The sequence below is a fragment of the Miniopterus natalensis genome, chromosome 2, assembly GCF_054644295.1.
Source record: "Miniopterus natalensis isolate mMinNat1 chromosome 2, mMinNat1.hap1, whole genome shotgun sequence".
NCBI classification, from domain to species: Eukaryota; Metazoa; Chordata; class Mammalia; order Chiroptera; family Miniopteridae; genus Miniopterus; species Miniopterus natalensis.
The window spans coordinates 171,277,606-171,293,063 of record NC_142082.1 but is presented as its reverse complement, the minus strand read 5'-3'; the positions used below and the strand labels follow the sequence as shown (position 1 = coordinate 171,293,063).

The 15,458-nt window shown below is 36.0% G+C and overlaps 1 protein-coding gene across 3 annotated transcripts in view; it reads right to left on the bottom strand.

Moving 5' to 3' along the window:
* TMPO (thymopoietin) overlaps window positions 1–15,458 on the bottom strand; it is a 28,172-nt gene that overhangs the window by 5,272 nt on the left and 7,442 nt on the right. For 2 of the 3 annotated variants that reach the window (XM_087814841.1, XM_087814842.1), the window contains exons 3-4: window positions 11,948–12,106; window positions 6,693–6,790 (exon numbers count right to left, since the gene is read on the bottom strand). In XM_087814841.1, the coding sequence (XP_087670967.1) occupies window positions 6,693–6,790; window positions 11,948–12,106 (257 nt within the window). Of the gene's footprint in view, window positions 1–6,692; window positions 6,791–8,228; window positions 10,953–11,947; window positions 12,107–15,458 lie in introns of those variants that run through there. The other variant, XM_087814840.1, reaches the window with a different exon arrangement.

Below are 15,458 nucleotides of genomic sequence, written 5' to 3'. Positions count from 1 at the left end.
GAATAGCTCTAATCAAGCATTGACACATTAAGAAGTCATATTCTAACATCAAACACCTTAACAATGGCTATATTAGCACACTGAGAAGCCATGACATCTCCAGATGCCAGCATTTGCAAACAATGCTATGCCCTCAATATATTTCTATATGAATTGATTGAACTGATATGTAGGTATCAGAAAACAAGTACTTAACATATGGTAAAAATATGCCCAGAATCCAACTATAGAAACTCACAAATTATAATAGAAATGAAGGGAGAAAAAGTGCATCAATTCATCACTGATTCCTCCTGTGACTGCTGTGTGCTACTTGACTCTACTATTGCAGCTGCAGCTGTCTAAACAACGAGCAGGCTGAGGCTGAGCATGACTGACTTTCTTTGACTTATAAGAAAGTTATCTGCTACAAGTCAATTTCCTTTTAAAATAAAATACAAATTTTATAATTGTTAAACATTCTTTTCGTGTGGTTAGGATTATTAAATAGAATCAGTTTAAATTATAATCCGTGCACAGCTATCTAAACTTAAAAATTCCCAGGTGTCAAACACTTCTAAGACATTAAAATTAAACAACAAAAACCTGGTATCACCTCTCTCGTGAACATGCATGCCTCCAGTGTCACTGCCAAACTTCACAAAGTGCTACCCGCTCCTCACTACAGAAAGGTAATAGTGTTACCTTCCAGTCCTCGAGTCGTTTCTCCCTGGAAAGCTGAGTAATTTTCCCTCATTTAAAAATAAGTTACCAGTTCTTATAAAATAGCTTGAAAGTCATTAGACTAGTGCTTCTCAAACTGTAATGTTTATCAACCAACTGGAGCTTTTGTTAAAATGCAGATTCTGATGCAGTGGCTCTGGGGTGGGGCCTGAGATTTTGCACCCCAAGTAGCAAATTACTCAACTTTGAAGCCACTATTACCAGATGATACTTTTAAATTCTTTTAACTAGAAAAGAGCCATCTACGATTAGTATTATATTGGAGTGCACTCATACTGTTACTTTTGCTTTCAAGCTAATATTTTATCTAGATAAAGGATTTTTTTTATATCTGAATCAGTGTCTATTAATTTTAAACATGAATACATTTTACTCTTATCCTGGGACAAGAGTGGTCACCCAGTAAGTGTGCTTATTTGGCTGGAAGTATTAGTACCAAACCCCACAAGGTACAGACACAGTCTCATAGGACTGATTTTGTAGTTTCCCTTTGACTCACAATCTGAACTTCTGAGTCCTTTTTCTGCTATCAATTAGAAAATTTTTGTTGAATGCAAACTTAATGTTAAAAGACGAATCTGTGAACAAATTACATATACATATAATAAATGCTTATTAATAGTTAAGTTCCTGATTATTTGAATAGAAGAAAACAAGTTTTAATCTCAATTCTTGTGGCACAGTATCATCTGGGGAGCTTTTGAAAAAAATATCAAATGCTTCCAACCCCGCCTTAGACCAATCAAGTCAGAATCTAGAAGGGCCTGTGCATAGTAAATTTTTATACCTCCTGAGGAGATTCTACTGTGCAGCCAGAGTTGAGAACAAATCGTTTAAAATAAAATGATATAACTGATCTATGATGCATCCCATTGCTTCCTCTTTAACAATCAACTGCTCAATGCCAATAAAAATAATTAGAAGTATTTTAAAATATTCTAGTTTAAAATAGTCTATCTGGTATTATCAATGTATACTCAGTATTTTAAAACTCTAAAAATTTAAAACTACACTGCTTAAAAGGTCTAATCAAGTTACCATTTATGCAACTGATACAATATAAGACCAGACATTTTACCTAGGTCCATGAAGGTAGCGGGTCAGGGAGACAATGTCTTTTTCCTTAAAATTAGTTGTCTACCAAATTCCAGGACTTTCCATGTTATGTTTTATTTTGAATAAATAACTGAAATAATCCCTTCATCAAAAATTTTTTTATCAAACATCTATTAAAACTGTTATGGTTAATAGAAAAAGGCCAAGTACCATTTCATGATTATTTTCTTCTGTGGAAGGAAACATAAGAAACTCGTTGGTTACCTGTGGGAATAGCTGGGAACGAGTGGGGCGGACACGTTTCCCTAAAAGTTATTTATACTTTCCTTTGTTCAAGTTATTAAATTCTTTGGTTGAGGACTATCCACCAATTTTATTTTTGACCATTATTATCTGATTTAAAATTAATCTTCACTGCCCGGCCGGGCGTGGCTCGGCGGTTGAGCGTCAACCTAGGATCCTGGCAATCAGGGTTCGATTCCCAGTCAGGGCACATGCCCAGTTGCGGGCTCGACCAATGACCCTCTCATCATTGATGTTTCTATCTCTCTCTCTCCCTCTCCTTTCCTCTCTCTGAAATCAATAAAGATATATTTTTTAAAAAAAGAAAAAAAATTAATCTTCACAGAAAACTAATTGACAACCTTTCATACAACCAGAAAAGATATTCTGAAATTAAAAAGAATTTTTTTCTACCAGAATCCACTATAAGTGACGTCAGGAAGAAAACAGAATTAAAAACTTATAAGATTATAATTCAATATTATAACTACTCAGGAATATGATTAAGTAATTACTGATTGAAAAGAAGCTCACTGCTATGTAAAATTAGTAGTTAATGGGATTGCTATACGCTCTGTGGCCAAAACAAGAATTGCAATGTCATCTATTTTCAGCAAGATATTCTATAAAAGTCCTGAATTTATCATAAAGTCAACAGGGGGAAGAAACAAAAACCTTCTCACAGTGCCATTCAATAAGCTATCAGGTAAAAAGTTATTCAGAAAACTTAGGCAGTTGAGGCACATGACGATGAGGAAGCTGGGTTATTAAAGGGGCTAAAAATCCCAGTGAGTAAAATACAAGCTATAAACAAAAAATTTACATAAAACTAGATTATAAAAAGAAACAATCAGGTTAATTAAAAGCCACCTTACTCTAAAGGACTAACGATTTAGGTAAAATATGACCAATATGGTTATTTATATTAACTTTTTGAAAAAGCAGCATCATATTTCTGCAGAAGAAATAGGCACTCATATATTGCTGGTAGGAATGCAGAATGCTTCAAACTATTATGCAAGGGAATTTGGTAACATCTAGCGAAATCACCCAGCAATTTCACTTCTAGATTCCCAGAAGATAAACTGGCTAAAATATTAAATGATACATGGAAAAGGCTACTCATTGGTTCATCTTTGCATTACTCAAAATAGCATATAAACAAAAACAATCCGAATACCCACCAAAAGAAGAGTAGCTAAATAAAGTACAGCACAACCATAAAATGCAGTACCATGCAGTGCTACAAAGCAATGAGGAAGATGGCTATACTATATTCTGATATGGGGTGATCTCTGAAGATGTGTGTTTAGATGAAAACAGAAAAACAGAAATGTACAAAATAGGCTGTAAGGTAAGTAGGTGAGCATAAATAATATAAACCAAAACTTAGTAAAAATGATTACCTATTGATGGAAGGAACAAAGATAGAAGCCAGAAATAAAACCACATGTGTTCTCAATAATTAAAAATATATATGAAAGAAAATTAAAACACATTGAAGTCAGATAGGCCTGCATTCATTAATTTGATGAATTCATAATTTATTTTCTTTCTAAAAGATGAGTACTCCTACCTCTACCAGCTGTGAAATCCTAGAAGAATGACAACACAGTAGGAATGAACACCTTAGATTCCAGATTGTAGGTAGCCTCCAAATTAATATTTTCTATTAAAAGTTTTAGGGTTCTTTAGAAAAATGGCTGATATGGTAAGAGGCAGGAAATATATATGAGCATGGGTCATCTTACTGTGGCAGAAAACAAGAAACTATCAAAGACCAACAAGATCAATAAAGGGAAACAGGAACCAACTCAGTAATTCCCAATGGCTAAAGATGGCACAATTTGAACATGAAAGAGGAATGACTGCAATTGATCATAAAATATATAAAAACCATACTATTGCCTGGCTGGTGTGGCTCAGTTGGTTCAGAGTTATCCCATGCACCAGGAAGTCACCAGTTCAACTCTGGGCACATGTTGGGGGTTTCGGGCTCAATCCTCAGGAGGGACATGCAGGAGGCAGCTGATTGATGTTTTTCCCTCTCTCCCCCTCCATCTCAAATCAATAAAAATATCTTTTTTTTTTTTAAAAAAAGAAAACCCCCCACAATATTAAAAGACGTTTATTGATCACCTTTTAAAGTGATTACAGCACTGCCCCGCCAGGCGTGGCTTAGCAGTTGAGCATTGACCTAGGATCCAGGAGATCGGGGTTTGATTCCCGGTCAGGGCACATGCCTGGGTTGCAGGCTAGGCAGCCGATCAATGACTCTCTCATCACTGATGTTTTTCTCTCTCTCTCTCTCCCCCTCTTTTCCTCCCTCTGAAATCAATAAAGATATGTTTTAAAAAGATAAAAATTAAAAAAAAAATAAAGTGATTACAGCACTTTGATTTGAAAAGTAGAAAAGATAACAAGAAGCAAGCGTTTATTCTGGCTCTTCTATATGAATTTTATTTCAAGGTAACTAAGCAGTTTATCAGGGAAAAAAGTTCTTTATAAAGAAATTCCAATTATAGTAGTAAAGGAATGAGAGAAATCATCATTTTACAACTTCAAATGAAATAATGGTTCTGGGTAATAATCATAAGTGGCTGTCAAAACCATTAAATGAAAGAGTGATACGGAACTTTAAAATGGATGGATTAGGCTTTCAACAGTTGAACCCATTTTAGCACAACCAAAGGACATTATGTGAAATGATGCAGTGTGAAGGCCACAACACCATGTATGAAATGTTCTTGTCAAAGAAACTGAACCTGAATCTAACCAACCCTATGTGCTGTCCAATATGGTAGTCACTAGCCACATGTGGCAATTTAATTCCAAATATCCAATACCCACATGTGGCTCGGGACAGCAAATAAAAAACATTTCAGTCATCACAGAAAGGTCTACCGCACTGCCCTACTATAAGTCTAAACTCCCAGGCTACGGGAAATAGAAGGGTATAGAAGAACAAACTAAATGACACTTGAAGAAGCCAAATCCAGAATGTGGGAAATTCTGTATCGCAAACCAACCTGGTTCTTCACCAAATAAATGGAGGGAGTGGGGACAGTTATAGAGGAAACAGCTAAAATTTAAGAGAGAAAACAAAAAACAAATATATGGAGTTTGTTTGGATCCTGATTTGAATAATTTAATCACAAGAGACATTTTTGAAACTGAAGGAGTTTAAACACAGATCAGGTATGAAAAGCAATTTTATTAAGATGATAATGGCATTGCGTATGTGTATAAAAACAGCTTCTATCTTTTAGAGATATATACCAAAATTTTAATGTGTGAAAAGACATGTCAGAAATTTACTTTCATGTACTCCAGTGAAAAGCAAAACAAAACCAAAGAATTAAGAAAGCTAGAGAGTATGGGTGACAATGAAATAAAGCTGGTAAGATGTTGACAACTGTTGAAACTCTTCCCTCCACTCTTTTACGTTTTAAATTTTGTATATAAGGCCACTGCCTAATTCTACCTGTCGTCTCCTAAATCTACTCTCCTTTGACTGTTTATCCTGTCCCTCAGTTTAGCTTCCCTAATTGAAACAATTACCCTTTAAACTATCTTTAATATCATCCTTCCTCCCTCCTTTTAACCTGTTATCTAACCTGTCTTGCATTCTTGCTAGCTCTATACCATCCTGCCTTCATATTCTAGGTCAAAATTCTCCACGCTTGTCTATTACAGTGCCCTTCACCATTTTCCTAGTTTCTGCACTAACTGTATCTTGCCTCACCCACAATAAAAAAGGTAATTTTCATCTAGAACAAGGATAGAAAACAGTGTAATCTAAGGACCAGAAAAACTTCAGAGTTGAGGGAAAAGTCACAGAAGGTTAAGACAGGCAAAAGTAAAGTCCCAAATCTGGAGACAAAGACACAAATATAAAACCATTCCTCTGCCCTTTAAAGAAATTATATCAGACTTGCTTAGGCATTTCCACCTTTTAAAATATTTCTCTTAGACAAATACAATATAATTTCACTTATAGGTGGAATCTAAAAAACATACAAACAAAACAGAAACAGACACAGAGAACAAACAGATGGTTGCCAGATGAGAGGGGGCTGGATGAAAGAGGTGAAGGGATTAAGTAGTACAAATTGCTAGTTACAAAACAGTCATGGGGATGTAAAGTACAGCACAGGGAATTGTAGTAAATAATGTTGCAGTAACTATGCATGGTGCCAGGTGGATACTAGACTTTTTGAGAGGATCACTTTGTAAAGTACATAAATATCTAACCACTATGCTATACATGTGAAACTAATATTGAATGTCAACTGTAATTGAAAAATAAAAATTAAAAAAGATATAAAAACCAAAAAAACCCAAAATACCCCTCAAAAGCAGTATGACTGGCTTTGAACCATGCTTAGCACAGACTCAAACACAAATGAGACACTTATTAAACACTTGCTTTTGCAGTAAACACAGGCTACACTACAGACAACACAAAATTTAGATTTCTGATGCCATTTAATGAACAATGGATGAATAGTATTTAGTGTGCTGAAATCTGGATGTCAACTATTAACCAAAGGCTAGAACACAGGCAAATAAATTAGTGTTGCCTGGAGGTTGCTTAGACATGAATACAGCGACCATAAAACTAAAGATACCTGATTGTGCTCAACTCTTCTTTGCTTGAGTGTTACTGGAGTCTTTGCTCTGCCCTTTAGTGGTTCTCTCTTCTCAAGCTTGAGCTCTATTTTAGAGTCTGGAAATAACATTGGAGAAACCATTACTTTTTGAAACATAAACTACAACCATGTTAACATCAGTTTGGAACGCTGGCTTTAGGCACATTAATATGTAAAACAAGTTGTCTACTGGTATAAACAGTTTAACTGCAGTTATGTCTTTAAATAATTTTCCTTTCCATTCTTATTTTATTCCATTTCTGTTTGTCTCCCTCACTCCTTAATCTGATCACAACTTCCTATTCTCTTTCCCTTTTTCTGGGACTAATAGCCTGAAACAAAGTGAATTCAAACTGCACCCATGGAGGCTTTTCACTAAAAACAACTTAGATTTGGGAAAAGAACATTAGAATGAAAAAAACACCCGAATGGTACTAGGCTTCTAATGACAGGAAATGCAATGATGTATTTAATACGTTAAGTGCAGTTAAAGTCTCCCCTACGTTCTTTGTTTGATGTGCTTATAAAAAGAACTAAGTACAATTGAGGAAGTAAGGAGGAATCTTGTTGGTAAAAAAGTACAGCCAATCACAGGCCACTTCTCTTCCTCCTCCCCGTAATACAAAGATAACATTTCTTTGGAGAGTAGTGCATATGTATTACTTAGCATACCACCATTATAGTTATTAACATAATAACTCAAGTAATATGTATGTCATTTTATAGGCTTCAGTATTCCATTCCCCTAGTCTTCATTAGAGCACCATTTGGAAAGCTGGATTTATTAAATGACTGATATAAATTTTAGTTAACGTCCACATTTTGTGGTCATTGATCATCACATAGCAAAATGTCAGTTACTTCTAAAACCTGTTACCAAAACCTTTACTTTCTTACCAGAGAAGAAATGGAGTAATTCTTAAAAGCTTAGTTTTGCATGAACTCAATTCAGTTGTACTAAAAAGTAATCAAGATAGCCATGTGTCTTGCTATCTATTCTAGCCCTAGTCAGTCCAGCGTCTACTTGCAAGTTTCCCCCAAATAAAGTGACTTTTATTTGTGGCATGACAGTTCAAACAGTTCGATCTTTATTTAGGATTTAATCAACTCTGTCCCCCACCCTCCCAAAGCTCCTATTAATAAATCTATCACATATATGTATATTTGGGACAATCCTTAGCATTATAAAATCTTAAGCTTTGTTAACACAGGTTCTAAGAATTAGAAAGCATACAAAGAACCCAATAGTTGAGCAGGAACTGATTTAAGTAAATAAGGTATCTGGTTACAGATTAATCCCTCTTACAAATTTTAAATTCCAAAAGCCAATAAAAACATGGTTCTCAAACAGAATAAAACAACTACATTTAGAATATTTTCAACTATACCCTAGTAATGTCAAGTGAGTTTCAATGATGAAATGATAAAAGGATGTTCATCCACAAATATCTAACTTATTTTAACTCCAAGAATTAAACACACATACAACATGTTGCTGGAGACCACACAAAACTGTTCAAATTTAACAACTTTATTGAATTTGCAGAAGCATTCTACAGTAATACATTTTTAAAGTCACATAGCACTTAGGTACATGTATACATGTACATTTCAGAAGACAAATGACAAAGAAAATTACTCCCAGAAAGCTGCAAAGATGGACATGTATAGTCTAGGAATATAGCTACGAGTACCCAAGTATAAGTATTTTGCTTATACTTACTACTACTATTTCCATAAAAATACAAGCAAATTCGATTATCAAATGCCTCTACAGTTAGACTCTCTCATCTTACAATCATAGAAATGAAAACACAAGATAATGTTGTTTTATATAAACACAAAGACACTGGGGTACAGTATGATTTCTTATGACTTAAACACCCCAACTAACTTAAATTTGCTTTTAGAATTTAGATTAAACCTATGAACTACAACATACCTTGAAAGTGTTACTTTAAAATCCCCATCTTTCCAGTATCTAGTTCATCTAATAAAATACAGTGATAGTAAGAATGCACTATTCTAGAGTATTATGGTCGAGAGCAGTATTTCTCAAAGTGTGGTCCACGAACTATTTGCCACCAGTCCATGAAGAAATGAGGCACTTACAATAGAATGTAGGTGAGCACACCGTTTTCTCTACCAATAAAATTTTACCAAAACAATAAACCCCGTCACTGATCTAAAGTGTCTCTAGATTCGAATTCTGGTGCGTGCTTGTCTGTGGATCAGTAACAGTTTGACGACTGGCACGCTAAGTTGCAATCATCTAGAATATTATGAATGATACTGTAGACATAAGTAAAAAACAAACAAAAGTGAGAAAATAAAAGAAAAAATGTAGACAAGTTATAGAAAATAAAAAGGTATTAAGACCAGTGAAGACTCTGCTTATATTCTAGTTAACAGAATTTTCTTAGTTTTGAAGAGTTGTAAAATCTTAGGTAAAACAGGAGTGAACAATTTGAGATAAAACTGTGATCTACAAGGCTTTAAATTGTATCAGGCTTTATCTGTGCAACGTTTTAAAAAAGACAGTTCTATGTAGGCAATTACTTTAAAACTATAATTTGATGGGTAGAAAGAAGCTTGACACTTAGAAATTAGTCCCATATGGAAACTAAAATGACCTTAAATTTTTTTTTGGTTTAAAAGTACTTAAAATTTCTAGAAAATCTGCTGGGTTCCCGATGTCAAAGATAAGATGGGTGCCTTTATTTTACCTTTATTAGTGTTTATTTCCACGCTTTTTAACTACTTTGTGTACTTCTCCTCCAAATAATGTTCCACCTTTAAAGGGAGTAACAGCCAGCTTATTCTTAGAAGCTGGATTAATTCTGCAATCCTTTAGCCAGAGATAACGGCGACCTAACGTGGAAGATCCCATGGTATGGGCAGCCATCCTTACTTCATCAAATGCAGCTTCACAAAGAAATGAGGCTGAATCATATGTTTTGCTTAGAATCCCAAGTGCCTGGTGGATATGACTAGGATCTGAGCTGAGAATTTGTGCGGCCTGACTAATGTCAGCCTGCATAGCCCTAACTACAAAGGCAGTATGGGCTGCAATCTGCAATGCTGATGCTGCAGCTTCGTATGTTCTACAAAGTGCTAGGTCCAACTGTTTATCAGTTGAAGCTATCTGAATACCTGCTGGTGGAGTGGCTTCAGGAATTAACCCCAGAATTTCATCATCTACTTTTGGAACTGATAGTATCTGTGTTGCCTCTTTGGAAGAAATTGGATACTTGCATGCCAATGAAGGCAGCTGCCTGTCAACTTGCTGCCACTCCTCTTCAATTACTTTTAAAATAGATTCATGGAAAGGAAAAGATAGTTCTGGGGCATCTACTTTATCATGCTGTGATTGCTTAGGCATCTCTATGCCTAAGGTAGCAAGTGCGTGAGAGACAACAGTCTTGGCAAATGAAGACATCAGCTCAGACCCACGTATATTCTGAAATGCCACAGAGGAACCTGAATCCTTTCCCTCTTCTGACTTTTTACTGAGTCTAGGCAATTTTTGTGGAGGAGACAGGGAATCAGTTTCTTGAAACTTAGATACATCAATTCTCTTCCATATGTTTTCTACATCCAGTGAGGGTGTAGTGTTAGAAGTCCCAGGCAAACTACCTACCCCACTCTGGACCAACAGAGAATTGACATAATCTCTGATTGCCTGAGCAAGGGGTGGAGAAATTACTTGTGATCTCTCAGACTCTTCTAGTGTTTTCCTTTCACTGGAAAGAATCGACTGACTTGAACCATGGGACCTCTCAGTACATAATGGTTGAACTCCACTTTTCTCTCCACGGTAAATATTGTCTACTAAGTTTTTATAGCAAGTAGTGGTGGTTTCTTTAATCAGTGAAGGAGAAGCTGCAGCAGAGACCAACATGGCAGCGAGTTCATGCTGAGAAGATGTCGAAGAACTTTTCTCTAAATATCTATCATGGCTAGAACTGGAGGAAATAAACAAATTCCTTCCAGAGGCTAACTTCTGCAACTGTTCCCTGCCAGGCAAGGTTGTGGCAATAAAAGGCTCCCTAGGTGGGTCTCCCTTAGAAGTATGTACTTTCTTAGCTGCCTGTAGTTCAGTCCTGCCCAAAGGAGGACGGGGGGAGATTTCAGGAAAAGAAATACCCTGAAAAAATCCACCAGAGGGAGTAGTTGGAAGTTCAGAAAAAGGAACAAAATCCCTAGTGGACTTCACTTTCTTGTGTTCTTTCTTCTTTCCTGTAGAGGCAAAAGAGGCAGGAAGTTTAAGCATTACTTATGTTTAAGCTGATTTTATTCTTTGCCTCCTTGCTAACATAGTGCTGTTGAAGGAAAAGGCTCTATTTTTTCATATTCTGAACAACCAATTTGACAGACTATGCCCTGGCAGGCAATGTTTATGGAAGTATAAGCAATTTGGGGAAAATTAACTAATCATGAAATAAAAAAACATCATAAAAATGAATTAAACATATGTAATATCAACTTGTTCTTATAAATTTTAAAAGGTCATTTATTTCTTATACTATTTTATAAATTTCTAAATATCATGGTCAAATTTTCTTAAAATAGTCTACTAAAATCTGTCAAAATATTTGTTCTAAAGTTGCCATGAAATCAGATTATCTAGCAAAAACTAAATTTAAATGCCTATCAACAGAGAACAGAGAAAACATGCCACATGTAAATACTAGTTACATATTAATTACAAGGAATAAAACAAACATGTAATAAATCAATGAGATCTTGGTAATATAACAGAATAAAGAAAAGTGACAGAATTTAGCAAGATATTGTTTACATAGATCCTTTAAAGTATAAATACCAGGTATTAGATAGATGGCTATAAAAAAGTATTTTAAAATGGGCTGGAAAGATAAGCATCAAATTAATGATTGTGGTTGCTTCTATGGAAATGATACGCGGAAAGGGGTAGCTGGGGAAACTGTCTATTTGTAATACTTTATTCTCTTTAAAAAATGAGATTTGAAGCAAAAATGACACAGAAACTTTGGTAATTTTAGGTGATAGAAAATTAGACACTTGTACTTTTCTGTTTCTTAGAGTTCTCAACAAAAGCTATTTAAATCAAATTTCTTGGAAAATTAATGATATGAACAAAAACTACAATGTCTTGGTAATATTATTTTAAATTTTATCTTCTTCATGGTTACTGTATCTTATGAGTCTGAAAAAAATCCCATATATTTGATTAACATCATTTAAAATTTTACCTTCCTCGTTGTCACTGTATCTATCAGAGTCATTACTTCCATTCTGTCTTGTATTTTCCGCTGAAGAGGAAATTGTTGGCAAAGGAGTAGAAGACCTTGATTCTGTTCCTTGTTCCCTCAGTTTCAACAGCTTTTTCTCATACAGCTTCCTGGTCGTTCCTGCATTAAGGCAGAACTCACTTTAGTACTTACATCGTCTTATTTAAGATCCAGCTCAGACGTTATCTTTAGCAATATTGAAATGTTACTTTCACTCTTCCTTTTCTAAATTTAAGTGCTTAAAAATTCTAAATAGCCCAGCCGGGCGTGGCTCAGTGGTTGAGCATCGACTTGGGATCCAGGTGATCGGGGTTCGATTCCTGGTCAGGGCACATGCCCGGTTGCTGGCTTGATCAATGACCCTCTCATCATTGATGTTTCTATCTCTCTCTCCCCCTCTCCTTTCCTCTCTCTGAAATCAATAAAGATATAAAAAAAAAAAAAAAAATGCTAAATAATGCTAAGAATCCCAAAATATCAATCAGAAAGAATATGTGCACCCCTATGTTCGTAGCAGTGCTATCTACAATAGCTAAGACCTGGAAACAGCCCAAGTGCCCATCAGTAGTGAGTAGATAAAAAAAGATGTGGTACCTTTACACAATGGAATACTATGCAGCTGTAAAAAAGAAGGATCTCTTACCCTTTGAGACAGCATGGAGGAACCTTGAAAATATTATGCTAAGCAAAATAAGCCAGTCAGAGTAAGACAAATATCACATAATCTCACTCATATGTGGAATTTAATGAACAAAATAAACTGATGAACAAAATAGATCCAGAGACACAGAAGCTTGGAACAGAATGATGAATCTCAAAGGAAAGGAGGGGCAGGGCAGGAAGAGATTAATCAAAGAACTTATATGTATAACCCATGGACCCAGGCAATAGTGCAGTGAAGGCCGGGTGTGGGGCACAGGGTGGAGGAGGTCAATGGGGAAAAGGGGGGGACATCTATAATACTTTCAACATTAAGATAAATTTAAAAAAACACTATATAATGAATTCCTTTTTTGTTTTTGTTAATCCTCACACAAGGGTATTTTTTCCATTAATTTTTTTAGGGTGAAAAGGGAGAAGGGGAAGGGGGAAAGGGGGGAGGGGAAGGGGAAGAGAGAGAGGGGGAGAGAGGGGGAGAGACGGGGAGAGAGAGGGAGAGAAGGGGAGAGGGAGAGAGGGAGAGAGAGGGAGAGAAGGGGAGAGGGGGAGAGGGAGAGAGAGAGAGAGAATATCAATGTGATAGAGACACATCAAATGGCTGCCTCCTTCACGTGCCCCTACTGGGACAAGAGATCAAACCTGCAACCCAGGTATGTAGCCTTGACAACAAATCGAACCCAAGACTCTTTGGTGTGCGGGCCAACATTCTAACCACTGATCCCTCTGGCCAGGGCTCCTTTTAAAAAAAACTTTACCCAAGGATGTGTTTTCATTGATTTTTTGAGAGGGAGGGAGGGACATCGATTAGTTGCCTCCCATACACGCCCCTACCAACTGAACCACCCGGTTAGGGCTATATAGTGAACTTACTTATAAAAAGATATCCTTGTGGTATTCTAACATGTAATTACATTTCATTTATAGCATGGAATACATAGATCAATACAGGTCTTTTTAGGTCACCTAATGAAGAGCCACGTACGACTGAGTATTTTTGCCTGAAAAGTTTTGGACTTATATATTTTCTCTAGTACTTGCCTTTGTAGAAAAACTATTTTTATTAATAGATTGTACTCAACTACTGTGACCAAAACCCCACAACTCGTCCGGATGGCATGGCTCAGTGGTTGAATGTTGACCCATGAACCAGAAGATCAGGGTTCAATTACTGGTCAGGGCACATGCCCAGATTGCAGCAGGCTCAAGCCCCAGTAGGGGGCGTGCAGGAGGCAGCTGATCAATGAATCTCTCATTGCTGATGTTTCTCTCTCTCTCTCTTGCACTGAAATCAATAAAAACATATTAAAAAACAAAAACAAAATATCCCACAACTCTAAGAGATTAATACACCTATAAATAGCCATCCAGTTATGGGAATACTATAAATCACATTTTTAAAACTTAAGTAAGTTTGACGTGATGGTCAGAAGATACAAAATTTCAGGTATTCAAGATGATAAGTTCTGGAAATCTACTGTATAACAATTGTGCAAATTTAAGGTGTTAAGTCACATTTAAATATAACTACTCTGCAGTTAGAATGATATTTTATGGAAAACGTGTAACAAATTATAACAATTAGATGGCAAAGGAAAATCGAACATAAACAAATTATTTTTTTTTAAATCCTCACCCAAGGACATGCTTTAGAGCAGGGATGGGAAACCTTTTTTCTGCCTGCGAAATCATCTAGTCTATCCCTGCCAAGGCAACCCGTAAGCGGGACTCGAAATTCAATAAATTCAATTAAATGTTTGACCAAATATAGCAGGCTAATTTTTAAGTCAATAATTTTGTATGGCCGGGCCAGACCAAATGATTTTGAGGGCCCCATCCCTGCTTTAGAGAAAGGAAGGGAGAGCAATATCCATCAGTTGTCCTCTGTATGTGCCCCAACTAGGGATTGAACCTGCAACCCAAGTATGTACCCTGACTCGGTACTGAACCAGCAACCTTTTGGTGCACAGGACAAGGTTCCAATAAACTGAGCCATTCTGGTTGGGCTAAACAAATTCTTAACACAATTCAATGTCAATGACAATTTAAAACCAAAATATAGCTTTTATTTTTTGTTTTACACTAGATGTATGTCTTCTCTGATTTCTACAAGATGAATAAAATGCTAATATGTATTTTTAGAAACAACACCTCTCAAAATGTTATATAAGTAGCCTTGAGATGAACAGCTAGGGAGGGGGAAATGGGGAGATGTTGGCCAGAGGATACAAAATTTCAGTTATGCAAGATAAGTAAGTTATGGAAACCTAATGTATAACATGAGTAACAGTTAAGGACACTGTATTATATACTTGAAATTTGGTAAGAAGGTAGACCTTTAGTGCTCCTAGGACACAAAAGAAAACTATGTGAGGTGATGGATGGGTCGATTAGTTTGATTATGGTAATCATTTCACAATGATTATGTATATCAAATCAAGTTGTATACCTTAAATATATACAATTTTGTTAATTATACCTCAATATAGCTGGGGGGAAAATAAACAGCTGGTATACTAACATGTAATTTAATGTATATTGATAATAACACACATTTTTCAACATCTCCCTTTTGGTATTCTAAATAAATTTAAATTTAAAAAGGGTATAAAATGTCTGCTGGTATTTATATGAATAGGCAAATACCATCTATTTAGAAGCAGTTATTAAGTAAATCAAAAGAGTCCGGCCAGGCATGGCTCAGCAGTTGAGCGTGAGCCTAGGATCCAGGAGATCAAGGTTCAATTCCCCGTCAGGGCACATGCCCAGATTGCAGGCTTGATCCCCGGTTGGGGGCATGCAGGAGGCAGCCGAT